Source organism: Pinus tabuliformis, chromosome 4_1 (genome assembly GCF_031772625.1).
Source record: "Pinus tabuliformis cultivar Carrire ecotype Pingquan chromosome 4_1, CPIR1, whole genome shotgun sequence".
NCBI classification, from domain to species: Eukaryota; Viridiplantae; Streptophyta; class Pinopsida; order Pinales; family Pinaceae; genus Pinus; species Pinus tabuliformis.
Window position 1 is genome coordinate 658,801,283 of NC_142303.1, and position 23,843 is coordinate 658,825,125.

The 23,843-nt window shown below is 39.7% G+C and overlaps 1 protein-coding gene across 3 annotated transcripts in view; it reads right to left on the reverse strand.

Moving 5' to 3' along the window:
• LOC149177809 (nicotinate phosphoribosyltransferase 1-like) overlaps window positions 1-23,843 on the reverse strand; it is a 322,046-nt gene that overhangs the window by 24,810 nt on the left and 273,393 nt on the right. For all 3 annotated transcript variants that reach the window (XM_089420220.1, XM_089420219.1, XM_089420221.1), the window contains one exon: window positions 17,629-17,737. In XM_089420220.1, the coding sequence (XP_089276346.1) occupies window positions 17,629-17,737 (109 nt within the window). The remainder of the gene's footprint in view (window positions 1-17,628; window positions 17,738-23,843) is intronic.

Genomic DNA, 23,843 nt, shown 5'->3' on the forward strand with positions numbered 1-23,843 from the left:
ACTGGGTCATGACTTGATGATGTACTTGTCATTAGAGAACTTTTGAGGTCTAAAATGGGCCTCCTAAGAAAAATGTACAACCAAAATAAACTTTATAAGAACCAATAGGATTCAAGATGATGATGTCAACCATGGGGGGTGATTCACCATTTCTGGGGTAAAAAACTAAAAAGTTTAAAAAATAATAAAACTACTTTTTCAACTTATCTCCCTAAGGTTTTACTCAAATTTCGAGTAGGAGTACTCGTTGAATCTAAAATTCAATTCCAAATCCAAGGTGTACCCATATTGCAAACTTTCGATGGACAATGTTCTTGAAGGAAATGTAACTAGGTTCGGTCTTCATAAATGTAATTTTGATATTTGTATTTATTCAAGAAAATAAAATTTATTTTGATATTATTTGTTAATAAGTTTCTTGCTCATTGAAAATAGGACAAACACATTTTGAAGTGCTTCTAGAGAGTCAAAGTCAATGTAATTATGATAAGACCCTTTGAGGGCATGTCACATCATGTATGACATCATACAAGGTCAAGGGAAAATGTCCAAGCATGGTCAAATCCTCCCCTAGCACCAACGAAGTCTACAAGCAGCAAAACACTGAATAAAAATCAATTATGAAACAAACTGTCAAGTCGGCTTTAAGGACAGTCATGTCGGCTGGAAGAGGAGGGACCAACCTCTACTTATAGATGCAATCCACTCCCCATACAACGCATCATCAAGCTCTAAAATCAGCGAAGAAGGGTAGCAGAGTGAGGGTGAAGAAAACACAAGTTTGAGGAGCCTCTAGTGTAACAAAGGAGGAGAAGTTAAAGCCGTAGTCAAAGGGACAGTTTCTAAGATGAAAACCAGTCACACATGCGAGGAACAAAGCCATATTTGCAGTCACAACAACAATAATATAACAATCTCACATATATCATTGTTTGGGTTTCAAACTAGGCTTACTAAGCCTCCAATCCAAGCATAGAGAGAAGGACCTCAAGCAAAGTTAGAAGAAGCCATATATCTATAGCAAGCACCCTCACACGTGCAAAGATTAGGGTCGCAGTGTTGTCACACTCAGCCTACTACCATACTTCAAAAGGAACTCAAATGATCTAGGGAAAGAATGAATATCCTTAAGTGAAGAATATCATTAACTAAGGGGTATCTCTCCTAGAAGAACTACTTGCTATAGAAGGAAGAACGAAGTGTCGGAAGAAAGTCAAAGTGTCGGAAGATAGGATTCCATGTGCCAGAAGTGACAATGCAGAAAGAGGAAGGATTTGACCTATGCTTGGAGGATATCCTAGTCAAGGGTCTAGGGTTTGGCAATTGTTCAAATAAGCAACTTCTATAAGAGAAATGTTACAAAGGATTTTCCTCTCAAGAGTGGAGAGGTTTTGTCCCTGGAAAAGAGCCAAATTCTGTGTTCTTGTTATTTTCTTTTGATAGCAGTTTGATGAAACACACACATGCGCTAAGAAGAAGAAGAAGAAGAATAAGCTAACAAGAAAAGTAAAAAGACTTCACAAATTGTTATCAAGTCTTGGAGAATCATCATAACACTACTTTGCCCTAGATTCTCTAACAAATGCTACACGAAAAATGAGAAATACATGAAAAAGCGTGACTGCAATCACGTTTTTCAAGTATTTCTCATTTTTCGTGTAGCAGGGTCCATCAAAAGTATACAGCATGGGTACTCCTTGGACGAGGAATCAAATTCTACATCTAACAATTGTTCCCACTCGAAATTTGGGTAAACCCTTAGGGAGATAAGTTGAAAATACGAGTCGAAAAAGTAGTTTTTTCTTTTTTCCCTCTAAAATTTAATGATGTATTCTAATCTTATTTTATTATTTCCACTATTATTTTATAATTTCCTTAGGAGGCCCATTTTAGACCTCAAAATTCCCCTAATGCTAAGAAAATGTAATTATTGATGTACTTATCAAAAAGAAAAAGAAAAGAAATTATTTGTAAAAGAGAGATATTATTATTATAAATGGGTTTCTTGCCCATCTTGTTGTGGTCCTCGGTCAAAGCACCCTCTAGGGCTCATGTAACAAGAAGAAAAATTATTAATGTATTGTGTAAAGTCTAGAAGCCTCCTAGTGATAAATCAACCAACCAATATCAAGTTGGCCTAGAGAGGCTAATTCGCTCACCTAAGAAGCCTATGAAAGGAGGAGCCTCTTCTCATTTGTGAGACACACTCGAGCAATTATCTTCTCTAATCTAGCGAGAAAGGTAGAGAGGCAATCTGATCCAACGAAGGCATAAGAGGAGAATTTTTTTTTTATGGAGAAAAGGAAGAAGGCAAATTTGTTTCTCTAGCTCACACGTGCAAGTTCCTTAGAGGAACTAGGGCTTCCTCAGGAAATATTTTGCATAGTTTTTGGTTGGGCTTCTCGTTGGCTTACCACTTGGGTTTTGGCTTGGTCTTGGTCTCCAAAGTCTACATTGGACATATTCTATAAGGAGAGAATTTTTGGGTTCCCCCTCTTGGGTTTTTTCCCTGGCTTGGAGCTTATTTCTAGTGTCTTTGTTTGCATTGTGATCTTCTTTATTGGCATTTTCTTGACGATAATAAACATAGCATACTAATAATGATGATGAATTAATCTATATCTTAAGAATTGTCAATGTAATAAGAGAAAAAAAATAAAAGAAACTTGATTATGTTTGCCCTAGTTTTCCCAATAGACAACGGGTCTGAAGTTAGGGTTTGACTGCAGGTTGACCTTGAAGTTTGACTACATTGCAAGCATAACTTTTGGATTGTTTTGACTAGCCTTGACTGAGGAAGGAAGGCCACATTCATTCTTGGGTTGACTGAATTCTTCTTAGTTGTTTTGACCATTGATTTTGACTAGTAGGCAGGTCATTGACTATTGCTGACTATACTTTCACAAGGAGAAAAATGCAGACTGGTATTTTGACCAAATTTAACTTTATCTCTCAATGTTGATTGGTTTTTGGATTGGTGATTTGGAAAGTCAAGGCATTGACTTTGACTTGTTGATGGATGTATTATTTGGACTATGTATCTCTTGTTGAACATTGATTGACTAATAGAAGAAGAATTTGATCAAAGGGTTTCCCCCTTGTGGGGTTTTTCCCTAGTCTTTGACCAAATCTCTATGTCTCAATGTGCTTGGCTATCTTCTATTGTGCATATATTGTTCACTGTTCTATCTATAATTGTTTTATTGTTGTTAGGGTGATTGAAATTGGAAGAAATTATTTAAAGTGATTATAACAACATAGAACACTGTAAAATTAAAAAGAAAAAGGACGAATGGCATAGCTTGTTGCAGGCCCGAAAATCCAGGAGAAAAATTTTAGGAAGACCTGAAATTTCAGGAGTGAGATTTCAAGAAGATGAACAGTTTGACCTATGTTGACTTTGACTTGGAGATGACTTGGAGTTTTGATGCAGTCTTGGGTCTTGGTCTTGGTCTTGGATATCTCATTTTGATTTGATTCTATAAGAGAAGGATTGTTGTTGGGTTTTCGCCCTTGTTGGGTTTTGCCCTGACTTGGAACCTAATTTCTAGTGTCTCTTGTCTTTTGTGCACTATGATCTCTATTTTCTTGTTTTGAATGGTAATTGCTTAATGAATAATAAAGGGAAAAAAAACACTAAATAACTTCACAAGTAATTATCATGTTAAGAAATCCCCCCCTTGCATTAGAATTTCCACATTTCTTTCACTTAATCATTGGGTAATTAAAAACTCAAATTGCAAACCCTAATGTGAGTTAGTTTATTTGTCCTAATTTGTTTAGATTTAGAATTGCTCCTAAAGAAATTATCATGTTAAGAAATTCCCACTTGCAATGGAATTTCAACATTTCTTTCCACTAATATTCGGGTAATTAAGAACTTAAATTGCAAACCCTAGTATGAGTTAGTTTATTTGTCCTAATTTGTTTGGATTTAGAATTGCTCCCAAAGAAACCCTAGATTGGCTTGTATTTGAAACTCCATTTTCCCTACATTGATAAGGCACTAGTCTTTATCATTTGTGGCAATATATTTAAAACCCTAAAATTCGTTTTTATTTTGTTTCATTGTAAATTATGACTAGTTTTTAGTAAAATCTTGTGTTATTATCATTGAATGACTTGTTGGCGTATGCCTTAGGAATAGGGTTTGCTTAAAAGTGCATTAGAGAATGTGAATTAAAAATTTTCATGCATTTTCAGCTATTTTCTAACGCTGACGTTATTCTTTATCTATTGTTATATGCTACTCTACGCAACAAAACTTATTGTATATTTATTCTTAATTTGCACTTAAATTTAGCCTTCATTCCATGTAATTTTATACATTTTTAATGGCTATATTAGCAGTATTGTAAACTTTAGTTTTGTCGCAATTTGCTACCCTAAAACCCTAGTTTATAGCAGCCTTGAGTATCTCTTGGTTTTCTGTTTGGGTAACCTATTTGATACTCCTTAGGCTTAAAGCCTCGCTTTTAGATTGACCCATAGCCCCTGTGAACCCCATCTTGACTTTACTCATTCATCCACTGCAAACCCTAGTTTGTTATACCCTAATCCAATGGATATCTTTAATGCATGATCCATAGGGCACACTTAGCTTAAGATCCTTGGGTTACTTGATACCTAAGCCCTACTACAGAAGCCTCCCATGTGTTGGATTGCGTCCTTCACTAAAGAGAAGGGAGTAGTTGTTGAGGTGCTAGTGGCAACACTACCATGTATTGTTGTAATGTCCCAAACGGGATATTTTGCTAAATTTGTAGAAATCAAATTCAACCCAGCTTTCACCATTAAATTATCATTCATTTAACGAAAGATTGCCATGTAAAAAAAAAAAAAAAAAACATAGCACTGCAATCCAATGACACGATGAACATGAAAAATCTCAGCTTTTATTATAATGGATAAACTAGGGTTACATGCATATACAACCAAAATAACTGAGATGAACATTGGCCTCTAAGATAATTTGATGCACTGCACGGGCCTCCAAAACTGAACTAAACTGCCACTACTAAGCTCTCATGTGAATTCTGGATGAATTCACCATGGGGAGATGGGTGCTCACCCAATCTCACTAAATCACCCAGTGGTTTTCATCCAGGGTCTATCAAGGAAATAGAGAACCAAGTTCCCAACCTGTCATACCAAAAGAAATATTAGATCCAAGATGTCCTCCATGTAGGAATTTACAGGGTAAGTTCCTCAGAAAGAATACCAAAAGGACACCGCTCACAACCAGATCTCAAATCAATACACCAGTATTTTTGACTTGGTTAAAACCCTCAGAGTGCAAGGAGGGAAACAGTCCACGGCCTGTCCCAACGTGGGTACAAACAATTTATTAATCAAAGAATGAAAATTTACATAAGCTTCTCTCATGCACGGATTACCCGAACAATGACCCTCCATGCGCTTTAAATAGAACTCATGGACCAATCGGGTGTCAAGCCACGGATCAAGTGTCGGTAATACCGAGGTGAGAGTGAACCGTCGGATCACTACATATCGTGACCGTCGGATTGTAAGTTACAAAATGTACAACGGTAAAGAAACACACTTTACCTAACTCTAACCTAACTCTATGCTAGACCAAGTTGAACTTAACTATATCCTATGTGTCGGAATATCCTAACATCCCCCCTTAAGAACAACTTGGGATAGGATTGAAGGATTTACAAATATGACACAATAGGAGAAGGAAGGAGGCACTAGAGCCTATCCCCCCTTAGTGACAACTTCCTGAACTCCAAGCATATATCGAAGTTTAGTGAACTTCGCCTCTGTGAGAGCCTTTGTGAAGATGTCTGCAACCTGATCATCCGTTGGACAATATTGCACTTCAAGAACATGGTCATGAATGAGCTTTCTGATGAAGTGCATGTGTAGTTCAATGTGTTTGCTGCGCTGATGCTGGACTGGATCTTTGCATAGCTGAATGGCACTTTGATTATCACACCAAAGTGTGGTTGGATGCTGCTGCTCAAAGCCAAACTCTGATAGGATCTGACGAAGCCACAAGGCTTCCTTACTAGCTTCCACGGCACCACGATACTCTGCTTCTGCTGACGAAAGAGAAATGGCAGCCTGTTTCTTACAAGCCCATGTAATAGGTCCTGAACCAAGAGTGAAGACATAACCGGCAGTAGACTTCCGATCATCAAGGTCACCAGCCCAATCAGAATCAGTGAAACCAACTAACAGAGGAGCTGCTTTGGCACTGTAATGAATCCCAAACTGTACTGTACCTCGAACATAACGAAGTATTCTTTTAGCTGCTTTCCAATGACTTTCACGGGGGTTTTGCATAAAACGAGCAACAAGGCCAACAGCAAAGGAAAGATCAGGACGAGTATGGGTTAAATACAAGAGTTTTCCGACAAGTTGACGGTATAAGGTAGCATCAACTTCAGGAGAAGTACAAGAGACTGAAAGTTTGACTCCAGACTGAAAGGGAGAAGGGGCTGGCTTACAGTCTTCCATGTGAAAATGACGAAGAATATCACAAGCATACTTGGACTGGGAAAGGAAAATACCTTCTTGGGATTGCAAGACTTGAAGACCGAGAAAATAGTGTAAGTGTCCTAAGTCTGTCATTTCAAATTTCTTTTTAAGGCTGGACTTCACATGGTTTATAAGGTTGGGATCACTACCAGTAAGAATAAGATCATCAACATAAAGAACAAGGATGATAAGAGAGTTGCCCACTTTCTTGGTGTAGACAGTATTGTCAGAATGACACCTAGAAAAGCCAGATTCTAAAAGAAAGCTATCCATTTTGGCATACCAAGCCCGAGGAGCTTGCTTGAGGCCATAAAGGGATTTCTTAAGTCGACAAACGAGGCTGGAGTCTGTTTGTATGAAGCCAATGGGTTGTTCCATATAGATTTCTTCCTGCAAGTCCCCATGCAAGAAGGCAGATTTAACATCCATTTGATGGACTTCCCATTTTAAAGAGGCAGCAAGGGAAAGAACAAGGCGGATAGAGTTCATTTTGGCAACTGGAGAGAAGGTTTCAGTGTAGTCAATGCCTTCAACCTGTGAAAAGCCCTTAGCAACTAGACGAGCCTTATGTTTATCAACTTTCCCATCTGGTCCATACTTGGTTCTGTAAACCCATTTGCATCTAACAAGTTTGCGTCCCTTTGGTAGAGGAACAAGATCCCATGTATCATTTGTCATCAATGAATGATATTCTTCATTCATAGCTGCTTCCCAATGTGGATGGCCTGAAGCTTCTGCAAAAGTGTCAGGATCATGATTTACTGGAGCTTGAGCCAGTAAAGAAGAGGCTCTTTCAAACTGAGAACGTGTACGTCGCTGATCTGTAGGATCACCGGCAAGATCACCTGCTGCATCCCGAGTAGCACGGACCCATCTTGGAAGTTGAGGATCCTGAGAAGGTGGGGGAGGATTATCATCCTCGCTTTCATCATCAGAAGAAGAAATGTTTTCAAAGATAGAAGAGATAGGAAGAGGTGGCACATCCGCCGGACTAGGCTCGCAGGCCGATTTATTTTCATCAAATTTTACATCTCTTCTAATGATAACATTTTTGGACTTAAATGGAATAAGTCTATAACCTTTTACATCTTCAGAATATCCAACAAAAGTACATTTCTCACTCTTAGGTTCTAAAGCTTTATGCTTTTCATCTGGAATATGGGCCCATGCTTCACTTCCAAACACACGAAAGTGACTTACATCTGGTTTAATGGAACTCCAAGCTTCTTCTGGAGTGATATTCTCTAGAACCTTAGTAGGAGTGCGATTGATTATATAATTTGCACAATTAATTGCTTCGGCCCAAAAACTAAGACTGAGTCCTTTAGATTGCAGCATACAATTAGCCATTTCCTTTAAGGTGCGATTTTTCCTTTCAGCTACACCATTTTGTTGTGGAGTGTATGGAACAGTATGTTGCATTTGAATTCCATTTTCGGTGCAAAAGTTGATGAATGCGTTTTTAACATATTCTCCACCATTATCAGTTCTTAGCTTAAGAATTTGATGTCCAGATTGTTTTTCAACAAATGCTTTGAAGGCCAAAAAAGTGCTAAATACTTCGCTCTTGAGTTTTAAGAAGTATACCCAAGTGCGTCTAGAGAAATCATCAATGAAAGTTAAGAAGTACTTGCAGCCAGAGAATGAAGCAACAGGAAGAGGACCACATAAATCACTGTGCACAAGCTGTAAAGGGGCTGAGGCGTGCCAAGAGGCACGTTTGTCAAAACTGTCCCGATGATGTTTTCCGAGTACACATCCGGAACAAACACCATCTTTGCAAGATACCATAGGAAGACCTGTCACCATATTTTCTTTACATAGATGCTGAAGGGAGCGATAGTTTAAGTGACCAAACCGCTCATGCCAAAGTTTGCTCACTTCATCATTATGAGCAACAAATACTGAGGGAAGATGGGATGACCCAAAGTTGTGAAACTTATACAACCTTTTGGAATCATCAGCAAGACCAGTAGCTAGAATCTGTTTAGGATCTTTTAGATCCTTGATTACAACATCATGAGGTGAAAATTCAACAATTTTACCTTCACCTGAATGAGTTATCTGATAGACAGATAGAAGGTTGCAGGATAAGTTTGGAACACATAATACATCATTGAACTGACCATTGTCTAGATGAACAGTTCCAGTCCCTACAACATTAAGAGATCTATCATCACCAACATATATATTTTTGGTGTTACAATCATTTAAAGAAGAAAACATGGCTTGGTTTTTGGCCATGTGACAAGAGGCTCCAGAATCAATGAGCCACTCATGAGAATGAGAAGAAGAAGAAGATACATTTAATGCATAACCAGACTGAGATGATTGACGATGACATGCAGAAAGTGCCATTCCGGAAGTTGAAGTTGAAGTAGGCTCCAGATGGATGTTATGTTTCTTCATTGCGGCTTCCAAGGCTTCCATCTTCTTAAAGCATTTAGATTCTAAGTGGCCATCTCGATTACAAAAGTTACAATGTCTGTCAGTCCTCTTCCATTTGTTTTTATTGGTCTTGTCATTTTGCTGAAATGATCTTTCATCTTGAGGCTGAGTTGGTTTAGGACCATTCCTTTGAGGATAAGACTTCTTAGGATTCTTTGAATTTGGTTGCTGCTGGGCGGCTAACGCTTTCGAGGAAGAGTTTCCAAGATTAAGAAGACCAAGGTGTAAGAGTTTTTCTTGTTCTCTTATTAAGGAATCACAAAAGGAGTCAAAGGAAGGGGGTTTGTAGTCTTTGCCTTGACAAATGAAAGCTTCCCTTGTAGAATGGAAAGTGGAAACAAATACAGAGTAGGCTGGTCCCAACTTAGTAAGGATGGAATAAATAAGGTTACCATCTTCTTTCTTAACTTTAACACCTTCCAAGAGATATCTAAGGGTCTTGAATTTGGACAAGAAATCTTCAATGCAAGAAAAATTATTAGGATCCAAAGTAAGCAACTCATTTTCAAGTTGATGGGCTCTAATTTCATTTTTAATCCCAAAAACTTTAGCAAGTTTTTCTAATGCTTCATGAGGAGTTTCAATTTCTGCAATGTGGAATCTAAGATCAGGAGAAACAGACATTCCTATCAAACCACGTGCTTGATCTTGTCTATTTTCCCATTTTTCGGCCTTGTCTTCATCTTTGGGTTTCTTCTCTTGGTCTGTGGCTATTCTGAAGAGACCTTTACTTCTAAGTAAATCTCCCATGTAGGCTACCCATTGGAAGTAGTTAGTGCTGTCAAGAATGACTTGGCATGGACTTTCCATTTTTTGAAAAAAACTGAAGCTGAAGATGCTGAAAGTAAGTGGTCCAATGGATAGATCTCGAAAAAATAGGCGGTTTTAAAAAAAACGGCTCTGAAAAAGGCTTCCGGATGAAGAAGTTATGGCTTTTTGAAAAAAAATTGTTGACGTTGCCGGCAAAGTGCGCGAATGTGCGGGAATGAAAAAATCCGCCCCCACAAAATGGAGACTTGAACCCAAGACCTCTACTCTCTTAAAAAGTCTTTGAACCAATTGATCTATACAAAATATTTGAGAGAGAGAGAGAGAGAGAGAGAGAGAGAGGGGGGGGGGGCGGGGCTCGATTTGCGTGCTTGCCTTGGGAAGGCTCTTTTCCCCTACAAAACACAAAACACAAAACCCAACACGAATATGCAAAGAAAAACGAACCTTACGGCTCGAAGTTAGCTTTAGCCAAAAAACTAGAATTTTAAAAAAAATCTCAAAGTTAGCTTTTAGCCGAAAAACTAAATATTTTTCTCAATGTTTCTGATTTTCCGAGATCACACTAAGGTGCAGGGAAAAGAGCATACGCATGAGAAAAATCCTTTCTTTCTGTTTCTGATTTGCCCAGATCGCACAGAGTCGCAGGGCAAAGAGCATACGCAGAAATGAAAGGTATAGATCCGGGAAAAAAAAAGGCTAAATAAACCGAAACCGAAATAAGCAGAGAGAAAATGACAGTAAACTGCAAAAAAAAACACTGTATACCTCCCGATCTGAAAAATGACGCAGCTAGGGCTACCGGAAACCTTTTCGCGTGAAACGAAAGGGGTTCCTCACTGAAACAGATGCTCCGAACGCAACAGAGCAGTCCTCTCGGCCCGAAAGCAGTCAGAAACAGCAGATCTAGGAAACGACAGCCGCATGCAGTTCTACCGGCTTCAGATTTGGATCACCAACGGACGCGGCCCTCAAATAGCTCTGATACCATGTAGGAATTTACAGGGTAAGTTCCTCAGAAAGAATACCAAAAGGACACCGCTCACAACCAGATCTCAAATCAATACACCAGTATTTTTGACGTGGTTAAAACCCTCAGAGTGCAAGGAGGGAAACAGTCCACGGCCTGTCCCAACGTGGGTACAGACAATTTATTAATCAAAGAATGAAAATTTACATAAGCTTCTCTCATGCACGGATTACCCGAACAATGACCCTCCATGCGCTTTAAATAGAACTCATGGACCAATCGGGTGTCAAGCCACGGATCAAGTGTCGGTAATACCGAGGTGAGAGTGAACCGTCGGATCACTACATATCGTGACCGTCGGATTGTAAGTTACAAAATGTACAACGGTAAAGAAACACACTTTACCTAACTCTAACCTAACTCTATGCTAGACCAAGTTGAACTTAACTATATCCTATGTGTCGGAATATCCTAACACTCCAATGGTCTCCTCCTCTTTTATAGATTTGATGGACCCCTCTAGAACCTCCTATTTTATTATTATTTTAATCATGGAGCACTTTTCCCTCTTTTATTTCAATTAAAATATTATTTTTAATGCAGGAAAAGGGTAAATTGGCCACCCTGTCTCCTGAGATCACTAAAACTCATTTAACAATCCCATCCTGTAGATCTTCTCATTCTGGTTCCAACGAGCTATTACACCAAGGTGTTCTGTCAAGTATTCTTCCTGGAATGCCACTTTAAGCGTAATTAATTGAGTTAGGCCCAATAATAACTTTGTTTTTTGAAAGTTGTCGGAATGCACTAGAACGAAAAGCAAACTATGTGGATGATGGAATATACCAAGCGAATGCCATTGGACCTTATAGAAACTCCTCAAAACCCCTCCAAAAGCCCCTGGGCCCGTTGATGACACCAACCTGCACAGTGCACCTGTGACCTGTCTGCCCCCAATTCTGAAAGTCCATCCTAGCCATGTCATAAGAAACACCAAAAAAAGGAACATTATAAATCCTCCCATCCCAAGATTGCTTGTCCTCAAGCAATCCAACCTATGGACCAATCTGGTGGCCCAACACAACTGAGACCCAATGCCCAGATCCCATACGAACCACTGGGTGACGCTCTACCTCTGTGTCAACCCACCATCAACGGACCCCTCAATGCCTATATCCCAGACCAATCTCTAACTGAACCTGTCATCAACAGATTCTCCTGAATCCCAATGCCACCAAGAACAAGTATCAAGGCTCCATGGCTCATGTTGTGTTATAACTCCAACCATGAGTGTTTCTCCATCCACCGCATACCAATTCTTCACCTCTCCTATCCAACCCTTGGCATAGACCAAGGTCAACCTCACCATGTTGACGATGTGTTGAAGTACTGATGAGTAGCCAACCTACATCTTGCTGCCAACTGAAGCATGTAGTATCCCTCACCTCTAAGGGCTCCTACAGTACAATGCTCCTGACTAAAAATGATACTCCATCAATAGGGTACCAGCTCATGATCTCTCGCCAATCCAATGCATGGACACCTGTGTAAGGAACAAGTCTACTAGGCTGATATGGGTCCCTGCTCAACTGATGATGCTCTATCTAGTCAATCAACCAGATCTATCTAAGGAAACCTGCCCCTCTCTTTATAATAGGCAAAAGTGGGCAAGATGTGCTACAAGCCCTGTCTATGTACTCCTAAAGAGGGCTTCGGCCTGGAAATACTACAGCTCTATCAACTACCACTGCACCTATTTGTACTGCATCAATGGGCACACCCAAAGATGGATGCACCACCATCTCCAACAACTTCTCCCTCCTTTGATCGGGAACTTCGCGCTCCTGCCGTCTACAAGCCTCGCGTAAAATTGCCCTGTCAGCCTCCAACACCTCTCGAGGGCAAGCATGTGCAAATACTGCCACCTTGCTAGCTGTATATACATATGTCTACTCCTCGTCAATTGTTGACCCCAAAGGTGGTTGCTCATCCTCCATCACAGGCTCAATATGAACCTCCAACTGGCTCGCCCCAAAAAGCTCATCATGCATACTATGCCCATCATCCTCTTGAGCTGACTCATGCTCCACCGTATGTTGCTCATGCTGAATCATCACTGGTGACTCATCATCCTGAATGTCTCCCATAGGGTCCACTGACTACTCACCATCCACACCCAAATATGAATCTGACTTGCTGCCAAAAACTCCACATGATTCATGCTCCTGAAAGGCATCCTCGTATGAACCCATGGACTCGTCCAAAGAAAAATCCTAACCCTGAAAGTCAGAAGAAACCTCTATCATCTCCTCAGTGTCACTTAAGCAATGAATGATCAAGTCCCCAAAGTCCCTTGCAAATGAAGCAAAGACCCTTCCTCCTCAGCTCATTCTTGTTGCATGATCCACCAAACTTGAGCAGCTCCCCCCTAATCAATTGTCTCTTGAATAGCCCAATGTTTTGCTCAACCAACCTTTCGGCTAGTTCATAAGAAACAAACGAAACCAGCTATTCTCTCCTCCAAAGGGTCAACAATCTAGCCCGCAACTCCCAGCAAATGGCATCACGATCTCCCATAACTGAAGACAAAATGGACAACATGTTTGCTTTAACCGTGTCAGGGTGATGTTTCTTAATGCTAAAGAAACATTGGAACATCTGATGGATCAAGTCATCACACCCCAAATCAAGCATGATGTCATAAGATCTAACCAAGGCCATGGCTTTTAGAATCTCAAGCTTCTTCCCAAAAGTAGGACCCTCACTATTATCCAAATCCTGGAAGGTCTCTACTATCAGTCTGAAGACTCTCCTCATTATATCATCACTATAAGGAGGTATAGGTGCAGTCAACCTCATAATGTTACTAAGACAAGATGCAACTGGAAGTCTAACCCCCTCACAGAGTTCACCCAAGAACTTGTATTGTATGAGAGAAAGCATAGCTGGTTTTAGAGCCCAAATTACTTTCTTCCCTTCTAACTCATTCACTTCGGAAAGGAGTGCATCCATTTCATCTAGTTTGAAAATGACTTTCCATGTGACCCTCATGTGCTTCAAATCTGTGCCAAGTTTATAGATTTTGTGCCCTATCTTTGGGTTATTCTGCAGATCCCTTGGCTATTCTTTCTAAAGAATGGCATAGACCCCTCTTGAAAAGGGTTTGTTGTTCGGTTTTGGTTTTTGGTCTGGATTGCAGCCCATTGATGTATTGTTGTGTTGATTTAAGATGTGCTTTAAGTACTCCATCATTCAAAAGCAGCAAGACATCAGCGTACCAAACTTTGACTAATGGCACATAGAAGTAGACAATGTTAATACAGTGTTATGACCAGCTGTCTCAATATATAGACCCTAATACATGACATCCCATACATTAGACAGGACAATACATAGCAACTCTGCATACCAAACTGACTCAACAATTAGGCTGCCAAGCATGCTCTTACGACAACACGAACTCAATGACAGAGCAAGATTAGCAACTTATACAAAGAAAGGACTGGCTCACTTTAGTATATATATATTGACATCTGTACTCATCCAAGCGAAAGTTTCTGAGTCTTAACAAACAGTTGATACGTAGTGTGCTATTGGTATTAGTCTAAAAATTCACCACCACAACCCCTAGTACATAATGATGAAGGGACTTGAACCAAGAATCAAATTGATCTTTGCTCCATATATTAGACTTAGGAAGACAACTAAACATAGATACACATCAACATATGGTAGGCAGGCTAGTTATAAGCTTCGGACGTATTATACTACAGACCCAAAATTATTATATAAATCAACCCTCTGTCATTAAACTTTAAATCTGATTGGAAATGCAGAACATGAAAAAATAGAACCTGGTATGTAATTGAAAACATATGTTGCTACAGGAGTCTCACGTCCCAGCTAATCTTTGCTCAGCTACAGGAAAAGGATAGCTCTGAATTGCACCTCCACAACAGGATTGAATACGTCCTTCTTCGTCTAATTCTTAACCTTATGCGTCAACAATCCCTTATGCTTCAGCAGTCCACACAGAACATGTTTTGAGATGGAACGTAACACTGGAAGTGGTATTACAGTAGTATGGCCACACCAAATATGATCACATCCTCTTGGTAAAATTCAAGTGTTAAATTCTGGCACAAAAGGAGGAAATCCGACCCTTGAGTCTTCCACAACCCCACGTTAAAGTTGAATAGAAAATACGCAACTCCAGAAACTTTGAGTTTTCTTTGGCTATAGGCGTGATTTAGGCAGTCCTCGAACCATACCCGGAATTTTCTAAATGCCCAGCACTGAAGATTACAGCATATTTCTTTCGCAGCTCAGGAATATGGACTCCCTTTACAGCCACGTTTGAGGTACAGCAAGGCACCCACTGAAATATGCACGCTCAGCTAGCCAAAATGTCTTCATTCTGCTCAGAATTGTAGTTCCCATCAATTATATGGTTATGGATATCCCTCAAGATTGCTTTGGTGTCCAAGCTCCTTTGTCGTTCGTTTGCCTATGTTTAATCGACCCGTGATACAACACAACTGTGCACTGCGTGTGATTCCCTACAAACTATGCAATGTGAGCTCGGTCCTCAGGCAACAGATTTAAAGAACTCAACCTCGGTTCTCTACAGTAGATCGATATTCCATGCTGCCATCGCACCTGCCTCTGCCAACCCAATTGCACTCCTCTTCGACTTCGCTAACGTGATTCCACTCCTATTGACTGCAGTTTTGGGTCAACGTTACCAGTGCCCTCAGCAACCAACGCGGTCCTCTCTGCTACAGGAAACCGATTCAGCTTTGAAGATTGGAGTTCGGCCCACAATCTGCGAAGCCCTCGATTCCTCGTCGATAATCCTGGTGATAGCCCCAATTACTCATTTGAATAATGCTATCGGCCTCCAAGATTTAATTTCTACTGCATCTTCGATTCCTCACGCCTGCAGTTGTTATGTAACCATCCAACCTCCCTTAATTTTTCTTGCACTGCTGCTCTCTGCCACTACAGGAGAATTTACACTAGTCACGCACGACCACAGGTTGTCACGATTTAGCTCTTGACGGTCGTCAATCGTGCCATCACCCATAAATTCGCGACTACTATCAATGATGGAGTCTTGCTCACGTTACCGGTCACGTTCTCGACTCACGGCACGTCCTCTTCCATGGTAGTCGGACTCAAATTTTAATACAGCTCCTTTGATTATTCAATAGCCCCACCGACTTTCAAAAACGAATCAGCCCCTTATTATTTGCTCAAGAATAATAAAAGTTCAGCTTTCTGCTATTTAATAATTTGGGCTTTAGACTTTATCCTCTTGATTAAAGTTTATAATATGATACGCCATGTTTTACTTCCCATGTTAAATTTGTCGAATCATTATTATGCCTCCTAACAATTTGGTAGAAATTTTGCAGGACATTTACCAAGGAAAATTTGTCAAACCCCTTTCAGTAACTTCACATTCTGCTGCAGGGACTCGGTCTTTGGTGTCTCTAGCAAATAGAGGAAATAAAACCCTCGTTCTTCACCCAAGTGGATTATAAAACCCTCAGGCTGACAGGATGCACAACTCTGATACCACTGTAATGTCCCAGACAGGGTATTTTGCTAAATTTGCAGAAATCAAATTCAACCCAAATTTCACCATTAAATTATTATTCATTTAACAGAAGATTGCCATGTAAAATAAAACAAAAAGAGCACTGCAATCCAATGACACAATGAACAGGAAAATTCTCAACTTTTATTATAATGGATAAACTGGGGTTACATGCATATACAACCAAAATAGTTGAGATGAATGTTGGCCTCCAAGATAATCTGTTGCACTGCACTGGCCTCCAAAACTAAATTGAACTACCACTGCTAACCTGTCCTGTGAATTCTGGATGAATTCACCATGGGGAGATGGGTGCTCCCCCAATCTCACTAAACCCTATCAAACGTTGGAACACATATGGTGCCTCTACCAAATATATGAATAAAATAGTAGTGTGGGTGCTTTCACAAGTTGTAAACAGTTCTTTTGTAGAGAGGTGTTGGAGTACCCATAACGTCATCCATGATGTGAAGAGAAACAATGTTAATGCATACTCGGTCAAAATCTTGGTTTATGTGCACTACAACTTGAGGTTGTTCTCCAATGATTGCAAAGCAGCTAAGAATGACAGAACACATACAACTTGGGAAAACAATTGAAACGAGAGTAACTTGGAGGATGGAGCCATAGCTTTACAGGAATTGGAGGCTAAACTTTTGGTTGATTGAGCACATGAAGTGAATTATGTAGGAGAGATGCCACCACCATTGTCGACACTATCAAGATTCCAGATGTAGCAGCTATCATCGTGTGGAAAACTATGTAGCTCGCACTCCCACTCCTAAGTCCTAACAACCATGGTGGTTAACCACCTTTAATATCATGTATAATCAAGATATAAAGTACAGTCTGCAACCTATGTACAAGTCATAAAATTGAAATTAGAACTCCATTTTGAAGGCCTCCTTTTTTCATGACGCTATAATTGCTTTCTTTTCACACTAACACTAAATTCCAAAGATGCTTGTTTTGCAATTGTCCTAATCTGTTAAGTAGCCAAAGATTGAGAGAAACAGATTGGATAAAACCTTGGTGTTGTTTACCAGTATCCATCCCTATTAATCATTTCTAAGCAAAAATATACTAAAACAATATTTCATGAATCCCTTGCCCTAATAACAGAAACTTGGCTAAATTCTGGTAGGCATCAGTGCTTTCCATTGGGTATTAGAATAATTAGTTCACTCTGAACTTTACATTAGTTTCTCTTAAATCATTTGCCTTTAAGATTGTGATTTTCCATTAATCCACTGATAGTAAACCTGGATAATCAATGACCTTGAAGTACAAACGGATTGATAATTTAAATTTCAAACAAAAGCATAGCTTGTACCTGAGTTTCCTGACCAGTAGCACTTATAAAGTTCCTCCACTCGTTGTGGCACCACATATGCTCGCTTAGATTCATTGAATGGGTGCCTGCATAAAATTCGCTCCCATTCCTGTCCATTGAAAGAAACCAAGTTAGGAAAAGAAATAGTTTGCCAGAGAGAGTAGGTCTAAATTCTATCCAGTAGATGAAAATACACCCAGTGGAATCTAGTGTAATCACCTAACAAGACTAGGCTAAAACAGTGATTATATAACCTGAAAAGATGGAATCTCGAAAGGAACCCTACTAGAACTGACAATTGCAAATTTATGTGAGAGAAATATGATTCGCTTCTTCCCATGATTCCTATGACTCAAAGGTTGGGTTGAGGACAAGATGCGATACTGTTTTATAACCAACCACTTCCTCTTTGGATATACTAATCAAGGGAATGTGGGTTCATCATAAATTACGACAGATATAATTAAAAATATAAATAATACTGCACTATTATTTTATCAGTTCGGGCTGACCCCAAGACATTCTCTTAAAAGTTAACAAAAAATGATAAAAGTTCAGCCTGTTTTATTCCAAGGAACAATCAATAATTCAGTTCCCTACAGTCAATATTATCTGCTAAATTCTAGAAAATACCAAGTTCTAAGTTCCAACCATTGGAACCACATAAACTATGCTATTTGCCAAGGAAAGTTTCCAATCATGTTCATCTGCATTTCTCTCATTAAGTGAGAGAAATATGATTCCATCATTGCCATGATTCCTGTGAGTCAAATGTCGCAACGAACTGTTACCCACCCAATTGGGTGACCCATAGGAGAAAACATTTTCTCTCATTCTATTTAGCTTGCCAGCCAGCAGTCATAAGTAATCTACAGAAACCTAGCCTCAAAGGCCCTCCATCTATGCTCTAGTCAGTGCTTAGTGACATCCTATTTACTTATAAGATAAAGTGTGGACTATACATTATAAGGTACATCAACCATTTTTGTAATCAAGTGCTTCCATATAATGTTTAAGAGCATATTAGTATGAATCACAGGTTGAATTGGATGATTGACTGCTTTTGGTTGTATTCTTATTCTCATGCATCACCTTGGTGGTTATCCTCTGCTCCTAGTCCAATGTGATCTTCTTTGAGGCCTTTCTTTCTATTGTTCAAGGGGAGCAAAAATAAAAGGCATTGATTGGTGTTGCATGCCAATGGTAATCCATACTTATCACTCTCCAGTATTTCCCTAGTTTCATATCCCAAGCTTCGAGTTGATTGTTATCTATCACTAGTATTGGTTCCCTAGTTTCCTCCTTCCTCTGTAGGGGACCGAAAATTTTCCCTTACCCAATTCCTGGCTAATGCATGAGAAAATCAAAAGAAAATGAACTTTGATATCCCAATGCTGATGAATGATAAACTACTACATCTTAAAGGGTAAAAATACGTAAACCAAGCTTCTATCCCAAGCCATGCAATAAAAAGAAAATCATTAAAGAAAAGGTGCACAAGAGGGGTGGTCAAAATAGGCCGACGAAAGGGGCAACTTAGGTCCCACGATTTCTCCCTCTACACATTATAACGTTCAAGAAAGACGGTATTTCATAACTAGTACACAAATGTTGGCATCTTCCATGGAATAAGCCTCAACCATATCACTATTCACTTGCACCTGTTGACTGATGGGTCAGACTAGGAATTGTTCCTCCCCTTCATATTTGAAGCACCTAATAGGACCTCTAGATAACCCTCCCATACCTAAGCATGGTAACTTGTTTACAAACCCTATGTTATAAGTACATTTGATGATGATGCTTGTGTGAAGTGTTCTTGTGCCCTCCTACATTAAATATGGTCTGTCTTTATACTTGTATTGTTTCTTTACCTATGATGATGATCTAACTTGATTTTGAGGGTATGTTATAGATGTTGTCTCCTAGGTACAATTGCCATCCCTTGAGGGATTAATTGGGACTTCTCCAACACTTCAAAGAGGATATCCAACCCCCACTTGATGACACTTTAGGGCACTATAGCGAGGATGTTGACCACTCAAATAAAGGCATTAAACCTATGATTGATATAGCATTGATGATGACCCTATCCTCTCCCAGCAAACCCTGAAACATTGTCCAAAGAATTTAGGATGTTGCCAAGAAAGATGATGTTCCCCAATGACCACACGATGCCCCCAAACTATCATTGGAAAAAAAAAAATTGGACATTGCCCTATTCCTAGACCTATTTATGAACGATGATGACTTGAGATCCCTTTAGAAGGGATGGTGCACCTTTCTTGAAGATGAAATCAAGCTTTGACTTATGATGTCACCATAATAAGGCTCAAGAGATGATGTGGGCTTCATTGATGGAGATATCATCATGAGGAGGATTTTGTTTGACCTTTGGATCCCTTGTTGATGTGGTGATGGCTTTGAGTGAGGAGCACTCATGTGACTCATCTTTGCACCCTTTTGATGGAGTTCTTCACTTTTGGATGATGATGTCACCATTAGAAGCCTCTTTACTCATACATGTGCGGTTAAAATAGGCTAATTGTTATGTTTTATCATTTAGAGAGCTATCTTTTAGGTTCACTTTTGACCTACTTAACTTAGAATCCCTTAAAGAAATATTTTAGGAGATACACTGCCAGAAATATGAAACTGCATGATTATTCGAATGTTGATTAGGCAAGTAGTGTGGAGGATCACTGGAGCACTTTTTAGTGTTGTTTCTCTTTGGATTCTGCTTCGATATAATGGATGAGCAGGAAGCAGAAGTCGGTTGCCATAAGCACTGCCGAGATCGGATACATATCTACGAGTATGATCTCGTATGAAGCTGCCTAGTTGGGGAAGCTCTTTAGTGAGCTGTTTGAACACATACCACTGTGATTCTCTGTAACAACCAGAGGTGGGATTCGATTATTGAGGAATCCCGTATTCGTCGATTGCTCCAACAGATAGACATCATCTGGGATATGGTAAGTCGATGAGCAAGGAGGCTCCATCGCATTAAGATGATGTACAAGTTGATACACCTTGTCAAAGCCCCGAGGAAAGATCTAATCTGTGATTTTCCCAAACGACTTGGAGTCGTCAAGAAACCCTTGTACAAGGGTCCTGCATGTTGCATACATTGAGCTCTGGGAGCTCTGAGGGCTTGCGGTTCTTACTGGAGCAACATACGACCACAGGGTGACTCACCCTCCCCTGGTGGTGCGCACTGGAACAAGATGATTCGCTCTCTTGTGGGACAAGATGATTCGCTCTCTTGTGGAACAGGATGATTCGCTCTCCTGTGTAGCAGGATGATTAGTTCTCCTGTGAGGCCTGGATTGATGTGTTCTCCATAGTGATTGTAGCAGGATTGATGTGTTCTCCTGTGAGGCCTAGATTGATGTGTTCTCCATGGCGATTGTAGCAGGATTGATGTGTTCTCCTCTGAGGCCTGGATTGATGTGTTCTCCATGGCGATTGTAGAAGGATTGATGTGTTCTCCTGTGAGGCCTGGATTGATGTGTTCTCCATGGCGATTGTAGCAGGATTGATGTGTTCTCCTGTGAGGCCTAAATTGATGTGTTCTCCATGGCGATTGTAGCAGGATTGATATTTAATATTTTTAATGGAGTCCCCAAGTCTAAACTTAGGGAAAATAAAATATTAATGTGAATTAATATAAAATTGTGTTAGAAGGGTCCAAAAGTCATGGATCAAGCCAGAGTTAATTTTAGTTGTTGATTAGGGACTTAATCTCGGTCGTTGAATTGTCAACGAGAAAAGTATAAGAGGGGGTTTGAGGGTCACTTGGAGAATATGCCGAGTTGATCAAGAATTCGATTTTCTGGGGTAGGGCTTGTTGAGGAAATCGAAGGAGTGATTAGAGTTGTAGCTGAGAGGCAGTGAATACAGAAGGAGAGAGGCAGAGAGAGTACTGAGAGCATCAGCACAGAAGCCGGGAGAGAGGGACACAGAACCAGCTAGAGGCCACGCAGAGCCAGTCAGGGCCCACGCAGAGGCAGCCAGGTGTTGCGCAGTGCTAGAGAGAGCCAGTGTGGGTGACGCAGAGGCTCTAGAGGTTGACACGGGGCCTCCAGAGGCTGACGTAGGCAAGTTGGGGTGACGTTGGGGCTGACGCTAGGAAAGAGCGGCTGACACAGTCCCTAGAGCCAGGCGCTAGAGATTTCATGGGGCAGATTGGAGCTGAGAGCTGTGGGATTGTTCATTTGGGGTTTTAGCCAGAATATCTGTCTCCAACTGAGAGGTACTACTGTCGAGATCATTCTTTGTTGGGTGAGCTGGTTTGGCACCCAGTTTGTATTCTGAAACTGCTTAATAATAAAACCCTCAGATAGTTGCACCGGCTTTCCTGCATTGGATTTTTCTGGGGACATTAATCCAAAAACAACGATGTCACTTGTGTGCTTGTTTTTCCTTCAGTTGATGGTCTTAATGTGTTGAGCATGTACTTGTATTTATTTTCAATATTTACATGGTAAATAAATTGTTAATTAAACAAAAAAAGTAGGCATAAATAAATTAGAAAGTACATGAAGGATTTCTAACAGCGAGACTTAGAAATTCCAACAATGTGAATCATATTGTGAATATAATAATGGTTACAGAGAGAGTGTGAGCCTCACATATCAAAGCGTACCACAAATAAAATTAAATAATCGAGGCTTAGATTAGAAACGAGCTATGGATTTTCACACGATTTCATAAAGTACCCTTAGAACTTTTTCATTGTGAGATCTGAATTCCATATTGGAGACTAGGATTGATCCTCTTTTTATATACATTCAAGGTACCTTCTAAAGGTCAAGCCGACTTGTGAGTTGGAGGCAAACCAAAATTCAAATTTTGCTCAAAATAATATTTAAATATATCCCCATTTAATAACTTCTTGGCACTTGCCCACATATTAATAATAATTTCTTTGTCCAATATGAATTCTTCTTTGGGGCTTCTGTTGAGGGAGTTGGGTTCCTATGGGAAATTCATCCCATATCTGCCCAAATTTCAACAACTTGATTTATGTAGTTAAATATATCTCCCAATTTATGCAAGTTCTAATAACAGAACACTAGGTGGAGACAAAGAAGGTGCTAATGTAGGTAATGGGAGCATTGGAGTTTGGCCTTCTATATAGGAAAAGCAAAGAACTTCATTGTTTGGCTATTCAAACTCAAATTGGATGGAATTTGTTGATGATCGGGAAGTTTTCAACAGGCTATGTGTTTAGGCTTGGCACAAGGGCAATTTCTTAGATAAATAAGGAACAACATGCAGTTTCAATTTCCTTTATAGAAGTAGAATACAGAGCAGCAGTCAAAGGGGCATGTGAAGCAGTTTGGCTTATACAAATCCTTGTACAACCAGGAAGTTCCCGAGCTGGCAAAGAACCCCATCTTCCACAAGCAGACCAAACATATTGATGTACATAGTCATTTCATCTGATAAGTTGAAGAAGATGGAGAAGTTGCACTGAAATATTGCACAACCCACGACCAGCCTGCAGATGTTTACACCAAATTGAAATATATTTGTAGAAGTTGGAGACAGACATGGTGTAATCTCTAGAAGGACCATTACGGGAGAATATTAGAGCTATCTACTTAAGAATTGTCATCTACACTATAAAGCTAGGCATATTAATAAATTCACTTATTGACTTAGTGTAAATCAAGCTTTAGTCTGCTATTAATGACTTAAATAGTATTTAAATCATTTTATTCATGCATCTAGGATTTGTGCACTTAAGCCTTTTGTCATTCATTTATTATAAAAGAAAATGTGCTTACTTAATTTGATCATCTAGGTATTTCTCTCTTCCAAATTCTTTTTGCTTGGTTTCTTTTCATTCAGTCTCCTTTTGTTACAGTCATCAGAGTAAAAGACCAAATCAAACATGATAGGTTATATTACTTGCAACTTATCGAAGACCAGTAACCATAAATGAGTGACAAACAAATTACTGTTACTGCCTATAAAACTTAGATACTAATCAACAGAATTCCTTATTTTTAAACCACCTTGATTTAAACATTTCCAATATTTTCACAACCACTGACAATCATTAGTGGACATTCTTCGCACTTTGCTCATTCAATGGTTAAATGTTATTCTCAAATTGCTTCCTTCATAATTTCTCCCTCGCCTTTCTAGTGAATTATGCCAATTTTCCAACTACCCCCATGTTAACCAATTTATACCTACTTATC